The sequence below is a fragment of the Nestor notabilis genome, unplaced genomic scaffold (genome assembly GCF_000696875.1).
Source record: "Nestor notabilis isolate BGI_N333 unplaced genomic scaffold, ASM69687v1 scaffold6174, whole genome shotgun sequence".
NCBI lineage: Eukaryota > Metazoa > Chordata > Aves > Psittaciformes > Psittacidae > Nestor > Nestor notabilis.
The window spans coordinates 62484-78070 of NW_009925067.1; the positions used below are offsets into that span (position 1 = coordinate 62484).

The following is a 15587-nucleotide window of genomic DNA, read 5'->3' on the forward strand; positions in this document are numbered from 1 at the left end:
AGTCTGAATGCAGAGATTGGGTAGGTAAGTAATGTTGTATCATCAAACGTGTTCGTGTTAGTGGAGAAGACATCTGTTGGTGAATGAATGCATTGCTGCAGCATCCCAGTTGTGAGAGCAAACTTTACCACAGAGTAAATCACCCACTTGGGAAGGAACAGGCTCAATACAGTCCTGATTCTGATACCAGAAATCAAGAGTTATGCTGTGTTTTGGAGACAAAAATTATATCAAATCCATGGAATAGCCAGAAGGAAGTTTTTTTTTCCTGCTTGCTGCTTAAGGGTTTGTTTGGGTTTTTTTTTTCCATTTTATAGGTAAGTCTTCAACTGATGGTTTTGGTCTTGTCTCTATTTGTTTAAAGGTGCGTTAGAAGTAAATCAAAGTGCATTTCCCCTGTAGGGTTTCCTGTATGTCAAAGCCATGTTAATTCTCTTTGATTTTCTTCCCTTAGCCCCAGCCATTGCTGCAGATCCTTCCTCTCTTTGTCCCTTTGGACATCAAAGGATCGCAAGGGGACAGCCCTGGCAAGAAGCTCCTCCCTGCTCATTAGCCTCCATAAAACAGGAACTCACCTTGGCTAGCTGTGCTTGGAGTCCCATCCTCATCCCGGTCACTCTTGACACTGGATCTCAGAAGGAAGGGCTTTTGGTTTCTCCAGGAAATCAGACCTGCTTTTGAACTGGACTATTTTGGCTCCCCTTCTAAGAACTTTGGTGGCTCTCTTGGCCGTGCAAGCTCCTAGACTCTGCAGTACATGGCAAAATGCAAGCTTTACCAGGTAAGTAAAGGACTCCCTCCTTTTCCTTATTGTGTGGAAAGATCCTAGGCTTATGCCAAGAGTGCACAATCATTTTAGAAAGAGAGTAAGTGCTCCTGAAGCATTACCAGCATTTGTATTAGTGTATGTGTGGCTGGAAAGGATTTATAAAATGGGTGGTTTTGGTAGGAATGGATGAGAAATTGTGGGTTTGAGTGTTATTTGTGAGCTTTGAAAGACCTTTCAGAAGGTAGCAAAGGTTTACTCACAGTTGTGCCCAAAACTCCCTTGTCTGTGTCACAGCGATCGTTCACTGAAGGTTAGAGGTGTTGCCTGTATGTTGTGTGCAAAGTACTTTGAGTTCCTTCAAGTTGAAGGCCACAGAAAGTTTGGAAATACTTCTTACATTGCGAATAATGGTTCTGATACAAACTGTTTGCTTTTTCTTTTGTTTTTTCTTTGCCCTTTGAAAGTATGAACCCCAAGCAGGCATACCCACCTCTGCCAGGTTCATGCCCAAACACAGGATTTCTCTGGTTTCCTTAGGGTTTTCTTTACGTTTTTCTTTATCAGTCCATTTCATAATGTGCTGTTAACCTCTTCTGTGTGTGGCATGATCACACTGGGCACAGTGATAGATAGGCATTGGGAAACAACTGTTTACCTAGTTTAGGTGTGCAGATCATATGTGCATGTTAGAGTTGGCTGGGTATTCTCAACTTCATTTCTATACCTCCGCAAGGTGTTGTTTCATTCCTAAGCAAAACACATGTGCAATGACTCAGATAATTTCTATCTTCACCATTGTTTTGGGTTTTTGTAAAGCAGTCCACGCTGTGTTGATCTAATTCCTAATGATTTCTGCCACTTCAAAAGAATTTTGAGTTGAAAAGCGAATAAGCAACAATGAAAAATATAAACTGTATTATGGTATTTTACCATGTTAAAGATGGCAACTATTGCAGAAGTCGCCTCATTTTCTTACTGAGTTGTTTCTGGTGTACGACCCCATACAGCAGAAATATTCAAGGTGATGACTGGGTGCATTTGAGAGGTGAAGTGATTGTATTTGTAGAAACACCATACTTTGGTTACTGCTAAAATGCTTACTGAGAAATGAGGTTCCCTCCAGAGGGTTGGGGTGTTTCTGTTTATAAGGTGAGAGAACATGGGAATTCTTTTGGTTGTTGGCAAGATTAATTTCTCAGCTAGCTTTATATACTGATGTGCATTTCTTCCCTGTGAACACTGCATAGCTGTTAGTGTTGGACTTCCTCACTCAGAAGATAACAGCAACAAATGTAATAATAACTGGGTTTAGTGAAGGTAAGCAGCATACCTTTTGCCTTTTTGGAGTTTTCTCACTGTTGCAAATCCTATCCCATATATTTTGAGTAGGCTGCAACAAATTTTCTGACATAACATTGTCTCAGTAACTGACAATTGAGGGGCTGCTTTAGGTGAGTGGATTATACTCCAGCATCTGCTATCCAAAGATCTTACTCCCCCTGCAAGCATTACCAAATTGCCTCTCATTTCATTTTCTCTCCATCTCCAAGATAGGAAAAAGATATGCACAGCCTAGGTGCAGAAACTGAAGGACAAGCTGCTCATATTTGCATAAGGACTTTAAGCATGGAAGAGATGGAAGATCATTTAATTGTCAGTTCCTTTATTACAGCAGCAGTCTTCTTTTTCGACCTCATCTTGGCCTAAGGAATATGTTTTGAAGTGTGCCACGTGCAGTGGCACCACAATGATAATAATAATACTTTTAAAATAGAACTGACATTCTTGCAAAATGTTTATATCTCTTTCAAGTATTGCTTAAAATAAAAACTAAGTTACAGAGAAGAGGAAACAATAGAAGTACAGCTTTAACAAGTTCAGTTCAGTGCTTGGACACCCTGACACAAACCTTTGTTGCTGTAATTCCAACATACAGGCATCATTGTGCGGGAGATGTGTGTGTGAATCTTGCCATTAGTTACATAGGCACAAAGTAGGAGTGAATTTGAAGTGCCTTGCAAGCCAGCCTCTGGCTGTACAAAGAAAATCCAGAGCGGATCCTATAAATGGATCTGTTGCTGCAGAATCCCGCTGAAGCCAATTGCACATGAGTGTGTAGCCAGCTGTGTGGATCCATTAGCAAGCTCACACCATTGCTGGGGTCCAGATCCCGTGCAAACTGTTAATGTCCTGTTTTTCAGCCTCAGACTACACACAAAACCTGTAGGGCAAAAGACATTAACTGCATTTTAGAATTGTTGTTGCAGTGTTTATTGTATGTGCAGCTCTTTTTCCCTGTCTTCTGTAGCATTTCACTTGTATAGGTGAATTGTGGACTTGTTTTTGTAAAACACAGATTGTAACATCTGCCTTTTGATTTTTAATTCAGTATTGAACTCCTTTCACTTCAATTCCTCTTGATTTCATTGGAAGTCTCCCTTCAATAAGGACTCATTTAATGACATTGGAATTTGCTTACAAAAACTTAATGCTGAAATTCATTTGGGGAAGGACCGAGCATCTGTCTAGCTAATCAAAATCTGTTTGCATGCATTTGTGACTGGATGACTCCTGTGGGAAATCAGCCCAATTTTATTGTAACTCCTTTTGATACATGTGCTCCACTGAGCTACCGAATGCATCATCTTGTGGCAGCTTTCATGTCTTTGCAAGAGGATATGGGGGAAGCTTTAGTAAGAAGATGTTAACAGGCTAATCTTAGTGAGCAAACTAGGTGTCACTTCTTAGCCAGTTCATTAATGTTGGATCAAAGCAGAAAAAAAGGGTAGAAGATATATTTTTTCAAATGCCTAAAGACCTTTGCAAACTGACAAAATTACATTTAAATGTTTTTGGGGTTTTCTTTTTAGTTCTTAAATACTGAGGGAAGAACTTATACTCACACTGGGTTGTTTTTGTGGAAAGATACTGCTTTCTGAACAAAAGCTGATTTCTCTGGAAATAGTTGTCTACTTTCATGCTTGTTCTTTTGAAGATGTTTCTCAGGAAAGCTGTAACGAGGTGAAAATTCCCTTATTTCTGATACGTTCTGAATAAGATCTCATCAGGCTGGGAGGCAGAAAAATATCTCTGTCTTACACAAATAGCAGCGCATGGCTGTTAACCACCTCACCCAGCAGAAGTGGCCTGCTGGCACTGGAGCGAGCACAGCACTGCTGCTCTGAGTGTCCCTGTGTCCAGCAGGGTTGTTAGTACCTCGTTGGGACTGCAGGGCGGTGTTTGTGAAGCCCTACTGGGTATGAACTCAGGCCATCAGTAGCTATACCAGGTCATGTCCAGGTTGGACAGAGCCTTGGGTGACATGGTTTAGTGCAAGGTGTCCCTGCCCATGGCAGGGGGGTTGGAACTAGATGACCTTAAGGTCCTTTCCAACCCTAACTATTCTATGATTCTGTGTTTTCACCTAAAGTTAAACTGTGGCAGCAGCAGTCTTGTGTGTGTTACAGTATAGTTAAGAATGCCTATAGCAGGTTTTAGATCCAAACAGCTTTACAGAGGTGGTAGGTGCTACCAACGCCAAAATGTTTCTCCAGAATAGTTTCTTTTCCTCTTTCCCAGGGCCATAGTTAGTCCTCTGCCTGTAATAGTGCAGGCATATTGCAGGCAGCACCTCTGATGTGCCATGCTGTGTTACTGAAGAGGCACCTTCCACCACCATCACAGGCTCCTCAGTGGTCTCCATCTCCAAGTCCAGTTCAGACCAGCCGTCCTCTTTTCAGAATGTTTCATGATCTGGCTCTGTCACCTCCCTCTCTTCTTGCCTTCGCTTAGATTTGGGTCTCCTGTCTCGCCCTTCGTTGTCCTCTGAAGAGGTTTTTCACCTCTGCTACCACCTACGTGTCATTTTCTCCCATAACCCACTGGTGCACTTAAAATCTTTCCAATCCTTTCATCATTCATTCTATTCTCTTGGTAAAGTGTTTTTTGTAACCTTGATCAGGAATAAAAGTGGATTATGGCTGCCTGCCAGTGTGAGTTTTGGAACAAAGGAAGTCAGGTTGAGTTTGTACAACACATAAATCTTTACAAAATAATTTGTCAGCTAAACCCAAACCTGCTGGAGAAGCCATTTTGCCTTTTGAGCCTGCTAAGTAACAAAAAGACTTTGATGAAACATAATGGCTTTTCTGTAAGAGGCTTATTGTGGCACAGACTCTCTACTTCTCAGCAGCACCTGGGACCTTCATGGGTAAAATCATGCCATTCAGCTCCCTGAGCTGAATCAGTGTGGTGCACTGCATGGTGGTTTGGGGCTGAGATGTACTGTGGCCGAACAGCAGGAGTAATGGACAGATGCACAGGCCCCATCTTACAACAGTGTGTGAAATTCAGGGAGCTGGCACTGGAGGATGCAGGGAGGGCTGATGTGGGTGTTGTGTGTCAGGGCCCTGTCCCTGAGCAGAAGCTGTTTTGTGTCATCTCTCCTCCTGCCCATCTGAAGTTACTGTTTTCTCTCTCTCTTGGTAGACATGAAAGTGCCATGTGAGGCCCTTCCTTCCCCCAGCCTGGAGCACTACCCACAGAGCTCCATTGTGGTCACCCTTGAGGACATGGATCTCTGGATGAAGTTTCATCAGATAGGAACTGAGATGATCATCACCAAATCGGGCAGGTGAGGGGAGCAGGACAGCTGTCCACACCACACCTCTCCAGGCTGTTGTCAAAATCTCATGTTTTAAATGGTGGCCTTTCAACTACTTTTGTAGCTAACTGAGCACATCTCCCTGCCTGTGACAGAGGAATTGTTCTTTCAGGATGTCGTAGAAGTCCAAACTATGAAGTGCAAAAGGTCACTGTGTGGCTGATGTGCTGAGGAACTTCTGTACTCTTATCTCGACACTTCCACTGATGTTCCTGTCCCTGGGAGGTTGCTCGGGAAAGCGCCCTGGGCTTCCTTTGCCTCGGTCACTGGCACCAGGAGTTGAGCAGTAAATACCTGGGTTTGAGGCTACATTTGCAGACAAGAACATTGTGTAGAATAGTAATGATCTGTGTATGCAGACTCTTCTGAAATTCAAATGAGTCATGCATTGTGGAGCTTGCAGCGAAAGAATATGAAATTGTGAAATTGTAATGTAGTATGTCAAAGCTGCTGTGAGCTAAAATAATCCCTTTGGATAGGAAGGTAGGTGTCAAAGCTTTTTTGCAGAGTCAGAAGATGAAAGTGGTGGCAGGGAGTACTGGAACAGAAAGGTAAATGTGCTCTTATATGAGAGCACGTTTTCTACCCACGCTAGAAAATGCTCTAATCTATCCTCCAGGTCTGTGATAGCTGCAGAAGGCTCAGAACTAGGTGCAAATTCCAAATATTTTCTTTCAAGTTTCCCACTGTTGTGTTACAGGAATGAGAAGAACAAAAGCAGTAACAGTGTCAGGCCTTCAGTGACTGCTGCCCTGTTAGTGTCTATTCTACCTAAATCTATAGGACTAGACAGTACAGCAGTAAGATAGAAAAATGTTCAGTAGGTGGCCTGTAGAATTATGGCTACCAGAACTTTGCACAGTAGTGAGTAAACATGACATGCTTCTTGATCGTGAGACAGCAGCCACTTTATAGAGAAATCCTTATACTGTTCATTTCATTTCTCCTTCAGACGAATGTTTCCACAATGCAAAATCAAAGTCTCTGGCTTAATCCCTTATGCCAAGTACCTCATGCTGGTAGATTTTGTGCCAATGGACAACTTCAGGTACAAGGTGAGTACTTTAAATAATAGAATGTATGCTCTCCTTCCATCTTTTGAAGTAGATTAATCTTTATGCTTCACTGGCCAGGCTGATAAATGAATTGTCTTTGGACAAGGTGCAGAAGTAATTGGTGAATTTATCCCTCTCTCGAGTTATTTGTCAGTTTTGCTTGGGGAGCAGCTGGAAAGGTAACTGATTTTCACTGTAAATGATACAATTTTAATCATGATTAATGTCAGACTTTTCTGGCAGCCACTGGGAGAAAGGGAGGAAGAATGAGGCCTAAAATGGGAGCTCTTGTTAACAGGATCATAGCTCTTAAGAGAGAATCTGCTACTTGTGCTTCAGAGGAGGCCACTAAATTGACAGTGAAACAAAGTTGCTGGGGTAAGTTTTCCTGTAGTGAAAGTAGGTTTTTGTTTTAAGCTCTAGATTTGTCTTTTCCTTCACAGTGGAATAAAGATCAGTGGGAAGTTGCGGGAAAAGCAGAGCCCCAGCTCCCTTGTCGCACCTACGTCCACCCAGATTCCCCAGCTCCTGGCAGTCACTGGATGAAAGAACCTGTCTCCTTCCAAAAACTGAAGCTCACCAACAACACTCTGGATCAGCATGGACACGTAGGTTGTAGCTGGCCTTTGTGTTGTGCTCTCTTGGAATTCATTACAGATGGATGTTACAGGACATGTGAGATTTGTGAGAAATTACATCACGTGGAAATTAAAATATGTTCAAGTGCCCTTGTGCCCTCTTAACTACCTGTTAGGGAAGGCTTTAGTCTGTTACTGTGCTGTAAAGGCATGGTGAAGACACCAGTGCCAGGCAGGCGTCTTTGGTTTAAAATGAATGTCTTGGGAGCTCCCGCAGGAGACTTTGCACAGTGTGTTGGCAGTGATTGCACATGGAAACTTTCTCCTGTGTCTCCAGATCATCCTGCACTCCATGCACCGTTACAAGCCTCGCTTCCACATTGTGCAGGCAGATGACCTCTTCAGTGTCCGCTGGAGCATCTTCCAAGTCTTCAGCTTCCCTGAGACTGCCTTCACTTCTGTTACTGCTTACCAGAATGAGCAGGTACAGCATGCAAGTACTGCTTTTGGACAAGTTGCTAAATACTATCCTTAGAAATCTTGTAGAGGAAGGTGTCTCCTTCCAAGCTACTCACCCTGGGTGCCTGTGATGGACAATGGGAAGAAACAGGCACGTTATGGTTCTTATGGAAAACATCTATTCTGTGATGAGATGAATCATGCACCTTAATTGTATTAAGTGTGCTGTCAGTGATTAACAGAACCCTAAATGCAATAAAAAGTATGGGCGAAAGTCCAGATACAGATATTGACCCTATATATTTCCCTAGTTAGATGATTTCCACCCAAATTCCTGCCAGCCCTGGCAAAAAGTAATTCATCTGTGTGTGTCAGTTCCTAACAAATAATGGGAGCTGCTAGGAGAGCTCAGGTACTGTGGCAAGGGCCCTCAGACAAGCTCTCGTGATAGATAATGATGTGAAGATCTTGAAACAGTAAATATCCCAACCAGACACCATGAAACTGAATCTTGTTCCTTTTATTTTAAGATTACAAAGCTCAAGATTGACAACAACCCATTTGCTAAAGGTTTCCGTGAGCATGGGAAGAACACTCGAAGGTACACTGTTTTTTCATCTTTATTTATAACTGGACTTCACTTGTGAATTTTACCCGCGACCATTGAGCAAACTCGACCAGCTATCTCTGCAGAGCCTGCTGGGGTTGTGCGCACAGCGCTTGCCTGTATCTGGGATGATGTCCTTCTGTGCAGCCTCCTCCCAAGAGACTTGGGGTGTGGGAGAAGATACAGGATTTCCTACAGAAATGTGGGAGGTGTGACAAATACGAGACCTGCCTTCCCTTGTAAGTTGGAGCTAGGCTGGAATCTGACATGTGAATAACAGTGATAACAGGAGTCCACAGCAGATCACTAAGTCTGTTTAATATCAGCTTGATTCTGACATTTGGAGGTTCCTCATCTCCTTTGCCTGTGTGGAAAAGCATCTCTTCCAACAGGAGATTTTGTCTGCAAGAGGGAAAATGGATACCAGTACCACTGAGATCTTCTGTCTGGTCTGAGGGCAGCCGGTGGATGAGATAAGAAAAAAAAAAAGCTTAAATGCAACCATAGATTGGCAATAGAGAAGGAAAAAAACTTTTTTTTTCCAAGCAGAAAATGTTATGAAAATATCTTAGATTCTGTTTCATATTACTTTATGCCTGAAAAAAAATCTCATTTCCTGATTAAGAAGGCTAAAACTGACTCCTTTTTACTTAAATTTTGAAAATGTCAGGGATTTTTTTTCTCCTCCTAATAGGATCATTTCTGACTATGCTTAGACTCATTTTGCAGTTAGGAAAAAGCTGCTTTCAAGCAAAAGACCCAGCCTACTATACTTGTACCTGTGTGCGTAGTATGTATATCCAGCATCGGACTATACTTCCAAGCAGTGCCAAATCCTCTGATGCTGAGTTTCCATGTTGATTGTGCCTTTTGTACAAACATGAAGCAGGCAGCTTCTTCACCAGTGTATCCTGAGAGCCCCACAGGGTGAGGGCTCTTGCGCACAGATGGCAGGCAGCATGGCTAACCCTGTAATTCCGCTATGCAAGTGTATTCCCCATGGGCCTGTCAGGATGCTTCACTAGGAGAGGTGTAACACACAGTGTCAGAGAGGTTCATCCCATTTTCATCTTCCATGGCTTGTCCACCATCCCTTACGTGTTTGTCTAGGCAAACAGCTTACATACAAGCTACCCCCATGTCTTGTTTCTTTCCAGGGAAGGACGAGCCAAATGCCAGAAGCCTAGTCCAGCCAAAGGCCAGAAGAGGAAGCTACCTGAGGAAAAGGAGTCTGGTGCTGAGCAACATGGTAATATCGATCACAACAAACCCAGAGAATGATTTCCAGACAGTGCCTGGGCTGCAAGAAGGAAAAGAAACGGCAACATAGCCCCCTCTGTGGGGAGAGTGGCCTGTGTGGAGTCCCTAAAAAGTGCTGTGTATGGCTTTGAGCTTTTGACTCTCTTTCTGGGACTGATCCACAGGAGACTCCTCACAAGTCACTTGTCATTACTGACTACTCATCAGCTCTCTTGCCAGCCCCCCAGCCTGGCTGTGCTTTGTGATCATGTACGATAGTAGGCTGTGCTTTCATAACATGTCAATAGTGACATGAGATTGCAGTATCACCCATTGCTTTCTTGGTTCTTCTAAGTATGCCAGCTGTGCTGTTTGTGCAGCTGGGTTGGGATGCAGATGTGGGAACTGATACTGCTAAAAAAAAACCCAAAACCCCCAAACCAACCAAACAAACAAACAAAAAAACCCCAAACAGAACAGGAAAAAAACCCAAAACCAAAACAAACAAACCCAAAAAAACAACAAAACCCAACTTTACTGTTTGTTAGTTTGTTTCTTAAGCTTGAATCGTTCCTTCTCTAATTCACAGTGCTGCTTGCAGTAGCATGACTAAGGAGAGAGAACAGGGCAGGACTGAATACAGTGTAAGGAAAGAAGGAAGCTGAAAAGTGCTAGTCACTTAAGACAGTATGACTGCAGAAGAGGCATTAGTGCATTTCCTTCCACCATCCTGTGATCAATGCAGCTGCCAACAGACCACTGTGAGCTCTGGCTTTCCCTTCTCCCTTCTCATTTTTTTCCCGTTCTTTCTTTTCCTCTCTGTGAGTCAGATTTTGAGAAAGATGAGAATGTGGATGTGAAGGAAGAGAGTAACCCCGTGGTGGTCAGCAGTGGATACCCCTTCTGGGTCTCGGAGCAGAATGGCAGCCATGCCTTTCCTGCAGCATCCCCAGTGCCAGCTGACCAGAGGGAGGGTCTGACCAGAGAGCAGCAAGTGCCTATGCCATCCTACCAGACAAATCGGTGAGTCCCACCTTCTGGTGCTCTTGTCCAAAGCCTCCCTTCAACTGATGGGATTCCTTTTCTTCTACTGAGTATTCCCTAAATAAAACAGCCAGTGGGAGTAGGGAAGGATGTCCTTCTGTTGGGCAGCATGGAGATAGCTCCACAGCAAAGCATTTCTGTGTTACTTCAAACCCACTGATTCTGGGCATACTCATGTCTTAGTAATGCATTTTATTTCCTTGTCCTGAAATGCTCTCCCAGCCAGCTCTGTGTACCGCAGAGCTTGCCTGTCCTTTGGAGGAAATGTGTTGGAAGAGTGTCAAGACTCCAGTGATTTTTCCCTCCTCCTTATCATTGCGAATTCAGGCATGCGTTACAGGGAGCCCAGACTAGAAATGAGCCAGAACTCACCTGCTCTGGGCTTACCTTCTCTGGCATTAAGATTTTCTGTGTAAGTGACACTGATGCTTGGACTAAAATCCACACTACCAGTAAGATGAAGCAGTAGGCGAGGGGAAGAAGGCATGCTAAAATCTTGTCCTGCCTTTCCCCAGGGGATCTTTGTGGGTTTTCAGTGGTTTCCCACTGCAGTAGGTTTGACTCGCTCTTCTCTCTGCCCTTGGGGCTCAGGTTCCATGAAGCTGGGGACAGCCAACAGCTTCTCACCCGTGATGCCACAACCTTGAACGACTTTCGGGCAAGGTGCCATGCCTTGGATCTCTCCACAGTGCCCGAGCACGACTCCAAACAGCTCCCAGAGGGCTTCACCAACCTGCCTCCACTCCCTCCGCCTCTGCCTCCTCCCCAGGACTACACAGGAGTGGTGAACATGGCTCTAGACTCTGTTGGGAAACCTGGAGCCCGAGCGCCCATGTACAGTCCCTACAGCACCGAGCAAAGCCTCGGCCAGTGGATGGTGCCTTCCCACAGCCAGTACAGGGCAATGAGTTACTCAGCCTTCTCCACAGAGTACAATGCACAGGGGGCTCCAGGACATGCCCATGGGACCATGGCAGAGTGGAGCCAGTACCCTCTGTTTCCCTATGCCTGCTGGTGAACTGGGAGGACCCTTCCCAGTGAAAAAAACGAAACAAAACTGTAAATGAGATCAAATCTGCTCTGGGGTGTTGACCTTTTGAAGCCTTGCCTACATGAGGCAAAGAGGTATTGCTGCAAACAGCAGCATGGGACACCTTCACTTCCTTGTCTCCTTGCACAACCACCCTCACCATATTTCACAAGCAGTAGCTGAACTGATGGCTGCCCAGCCATGGCAATGTGGGTCTGACTGAATCAGTGTGTTCTGCAATGTTGGGTTTTTTTTTCTCAGCAGGAGTAGGAAACTGCAGGAGTTCCAGAGCAGTATTTAAAGAGCTGATGAAGTCTCAGACCCAGCCTGTTTGCATTTCACATTTGGCTGTTTGCAAAATCTTTTCCTCCCAGGACTTGCATGCAAAGAGATAGAGGCTGAAGAGTTTCAGTAAGCTGTCCAGGTGGCCAAAAAGCTGTAGAGAATTATTGCAGAGACAAACAAAAGAAGCAATCCTGGTGTCCCCTTGAGCAGTTTCCTCAGTATAGTCAAACTAAAGTTAGAGTCTTGCCTTTCTTCCAGCAGCATACAAGAGTAAAATGCACAGCAACATGTGTGTGTTTGGAGTGCAGCAGTGGCTTGTGCAGGCAGGGAAGAGTTTGTCCCGTTCAGGAGAAGCAGCAGCAAGGCTGTGTGTTGTGTCTGCATGTCCCCTGTGCCCTCTTCTGTCACCCTTAGGTTCGAGGTTAGTGAAACACTTTTCTTTCTGCTGGTGGAGGGAGGTTGTTCAGAGGGTGGGGGGCTGCTCTGGGGGGTTGCAAAGGCCTGTGCTCATCAGAAACAGGGACAAACTGCTGGCTGTATCTCTCAACCTCTTCCTTTCAAGGGAAAGGAAATCTTTCACTGTGAACTTCTCTTCCTTCCTCCACCCCCTGCAGCCCCATGAGAATATAAATGAGGATATAATTTATAGTTGTTGTTATTGTGCTACACTCTGAACGAGCTTTATCAACAGGCAGTTCTCACCAGCCTGGCATTACTCATCGGGAATATACTTCAATTAATACCCTGTAGGCACTGACCTATGTGCTGCATTGCTGGTCAGCAAAGTCATCTTTTGCTGTCTGGGAGTCTGTAGGAATCTGCTTCCATGTTTAGTTACCAGAGGAGTTTCAGTGCTCTCACCTCTGTGGCCCCATCGTGGGGAGAAGCTGTTCTGCCAGCGAGCAGCCTGTATGCTGCCTTGCAAAGAAGGATTTCTTTTTATCTTCATGTTAGAAGTGGGGAGCATCCCTGTTTGCCCAAGTGGCAGAATGGCCCTGGCAATGGGGTCTTGTTTGAGACAGGCTCTTTGCTTCTCAGGGAGAATAGACATGTTCCTAGGTGTTATTTAGGGAATGTTTTCTTGTAATACTTTAAATAAACTGCTCTGTGGCCTGTAGTCATCAGTAGGCAGTGAGGTGTGTCATTTATTTTGTATGCCAGATGGTTTTCTCTGTGTGTGTGCAGCAAGATGTTGTCTATGAGCAGACCTGGGTGGGTTTGTGACCGTGTCTGCAGGTACACTGGGAAGAGCTGCGTCTGTCTGGTTACCAGGTCGGCACTGTGCCTGTGCATAGCGTAGAGGTGTCGAGCCATGTTTGTTATTGTTAAAATGACTTTGAAAAGTAGCCCTACAAATTTGTGAAACTCAAGTACAATTACCGCTTTGTTATTTAAATCATAAATTGATAACTGCTTTTGTAGCACAATTTATGAGATGTACAGATCAGCCAAATACTTCCCCTCAGCTTCACAGGATGTGAAGATGAGCAGCATTTGAATAAAGGTCAGACTTCACCACAGTATATGCATGTAATATCCTATTAGCCTCTCCTCTGACAGCACCCTGGCCAGCAGTGATTTATACTTGCTGTGCATAACACATGTGGATATGAGAAACTCGCTAAAAAGAAATCTGGTTGGAAAAAAAGCAGAGGAGATTGTTTGTAACCCCAGAATATTGTGATTTGCTGCTGTCCAAACGCCAGCTATGTGAAGGCAGGTCAGCTGTAAAAGGCTGTCCTCTGTGGGCAAGAAGAATATTCTGTCTCTGACCATTAGTAGTTGATTTTGCCACTACTGTTTTGCACATCTTGGAAACCAGATGAGAAGGTGGCCGGGGAGTTTGGTGCTTTGAGCCCCGTGTGCAGGGGTGGTACTTTCTGCAAGGCAGTCCTGGTACCCTGCCATGATTGCTGCAAGTGCCGTGCTGACAAGAAAAGAGAAAGTAATACATCCCCCTCAGGCTACCTCATTAGATCTGTTTCTTTATCTTTGAAGTTGGGTTGTATTTCCTTCTGTCACAGGGTGCTAATGCGGATGAAAACCATGCTGTGGTAAGAGTAACTGAGGAGAATTGGGCAGCACAGGGAAACTCCTATGGTAATATGAGTGTAATCTTTTAAAACCTTCAGAGCAGCGTTGCGGGTGCTGCTGCCCCATGGGCCTGTTGGTAGAGCTGGTTTGGCAAATGTCTCTGCACCTGCGTAAAGACTCATCCTTGTGCCTAGGACAAGCTCTTAATTATTCATTAGCCTTCTGTTGCAACAGGACTCGTTGCCCTTCTTCAGTGAATCATCTGGCTTATTAGAAAAGTACCTTTGCCTTCCTCACTCGTATGTCTCTGGTTAGAGACTGTGGCTTGGCTGGTTTGTGAAGCCTTTGGAAATCTTGCCTGTAGGTGTGTGCTCTGGACTCCACTGCCGCCTCCTCTCTCTGCAGTTCCCGCTGTCTTATTTTCTTCAGCTGTGGCATTTAAAACTCTGTATGAGCTCGACTGAAACGCTGGTTTTGCACGCATGTGAGATAATGTAATGCCTCTCCGACAGCTCCAATAAAAGGAAAGGAGACATGCGGAAGGCAGGCCATTAAGAGCAATAAAATAAACTCCAAAGTGTGTTTTCTGTGCAGCTTTTTTGAGCACACCAGTGGCTCCACTTTAGTCACATTACCTGAGAGCAGTTCATACGTGCATGACATACTGTTGATCTCTCTGTTTATTGTTCTCAGTGTATTCAGTGAGCCCCAGGTTATCTGCTTGCATCGGTAGATGTGACTCAGTCTCTTGCACTAATTCTTTGCAGCAAATTGTTTATTTTTTCTGTGTTTTCCGCTCCTCTCCTGCAGAGGAGTTACGTAAGGATGAGGGCAAATGAACTAAATTTCCTATGGGAAATAAAGATCCTGATTTTTGTTTCTCTTGCTGGTTTTTGCAGCCTTAAGCCTTGTCTGACACTGCTTCGGTGCAGATGGAAATGGCAGGAAAATGCTTTTTGCCAGTGCTGCAGTTCTTCCACAGACAGCTGCATCTCGGTGTGCAGCCGCAGGCTTGGGAGAGGCACCTGTCATGCTGCTTCCCTGCAGCACAGCAAAGCACCCACCTTTCCCTGTGCTTAAAAGATACAGCAAGTCCCTCAGGGGTGCAGGGGCCTTATTGCCTGGCCCGGGCTGTGGTCTCTGCTGTTGTACCTACCGGGTCACCCTCTGGCTCTGCTGGAGAAGCCACCAGCTGGTTTCAGTAAGAGCTTACCTGTTTTCCAGGTGCTGGGATGTGCTCAGCTGGTGAAAGCCAAACTCACCGCCTGGTGCCATCAGATCAGCCTGGGGGGAAGCACTGCTCTCTGGCACCTTCTGCAGTGCCTGATGTCAGCAGCAAGTGCTCATGTGTGTGGTGTGGAGCAGGGTCTGTTTGTCCCCACGGGAGCTCAGTGGGGCCCTGGGTAGCTGCTTGCCTGCAGAGAGGTGTAAGGATAGTCTGGGGAGCAGTATTTCCAGGCCTAGCTGGGCTGGGGCTCTTGAGTTGCCTTGTAGCTGGACAGCCAGGCTGAGCTGGCCTTTGCTTCCTTTGGATTGACTTGACTGGCCAGCACGGGGGTGCCTGTTGTTTGGTCCTTGGTGGGCCTCCCAGGAGACTCCTGCAGTGCATTTCCTTGGCTAACATGTACTGGGTCATCTTAAGCAAATCCAAGCAATCAGTGCAAACCCCCTTCCAGGCATAACAACATTCTTCAGGTCAAATGGGTTTTTATTGCAGAGCTTAAAAGCCGCTTAATTCCAGAGCCCCAGGTTGGGATCCCATACAGAGCCTCTTAGCAGGGGGGATGCAGCATTTGGCTGACAATAGCAAACAACAGCCGTCTC

At 45.1% G+C, this 15587-nt stretch overlaps 1 protein-coding gene across 1 annotated transcript; it reads left to right on the forward strand.

The window, feature by feature from the left end:
• The first annotated feature begins 632 nt into the window (after positions 1 to 632).
• On the forward strand, positions 633 to 11432 carry LOC104404443 (T-box-containing protein TBX6L). Its single transcript, XM_010012872.1, has 9 exons — positions 633 to 781; positions 5258 to 5402; positions 6385 to 6487; positions 6931 to 7095; positions 7403 to 7549; positions 8055 to 8125; positions 9289 to 9380; positions 10201 to 10393; positions 11006 to 11432. Exons 1-9 carry the CDS (start codon positions 766 to 768, stop codon positions 11430 to 11432), a joined length of 1359 nt encoding a protein of 452 aa, XP_010011174.1. The 5' UTR covers positions 633 to 765.
• The last annotated feature ends 4155 nt before the right edge of the window (positions 11433 to 15587 follow it).

Excerpts from the sequence above, each read along its gene's own strand:
- LOC104404443 (XM_010012872.1), top strand. Across the intron at positions 7,096-7,402 it reads CTCTGGATCAGCATGGACAC|ATCATCCTGCACTCCATGCA; the intron begins GTAGGTTGTAGC and ends CTGTGTCTCCAG. Across the intron at positions 8,126-9,288 it reads CATGGGAAGAACACTCGAAG|GGAAGGACGAGCCAAATGCC; the intron begins GTACACTGTTTT and ends GTTTCTTTCCAG.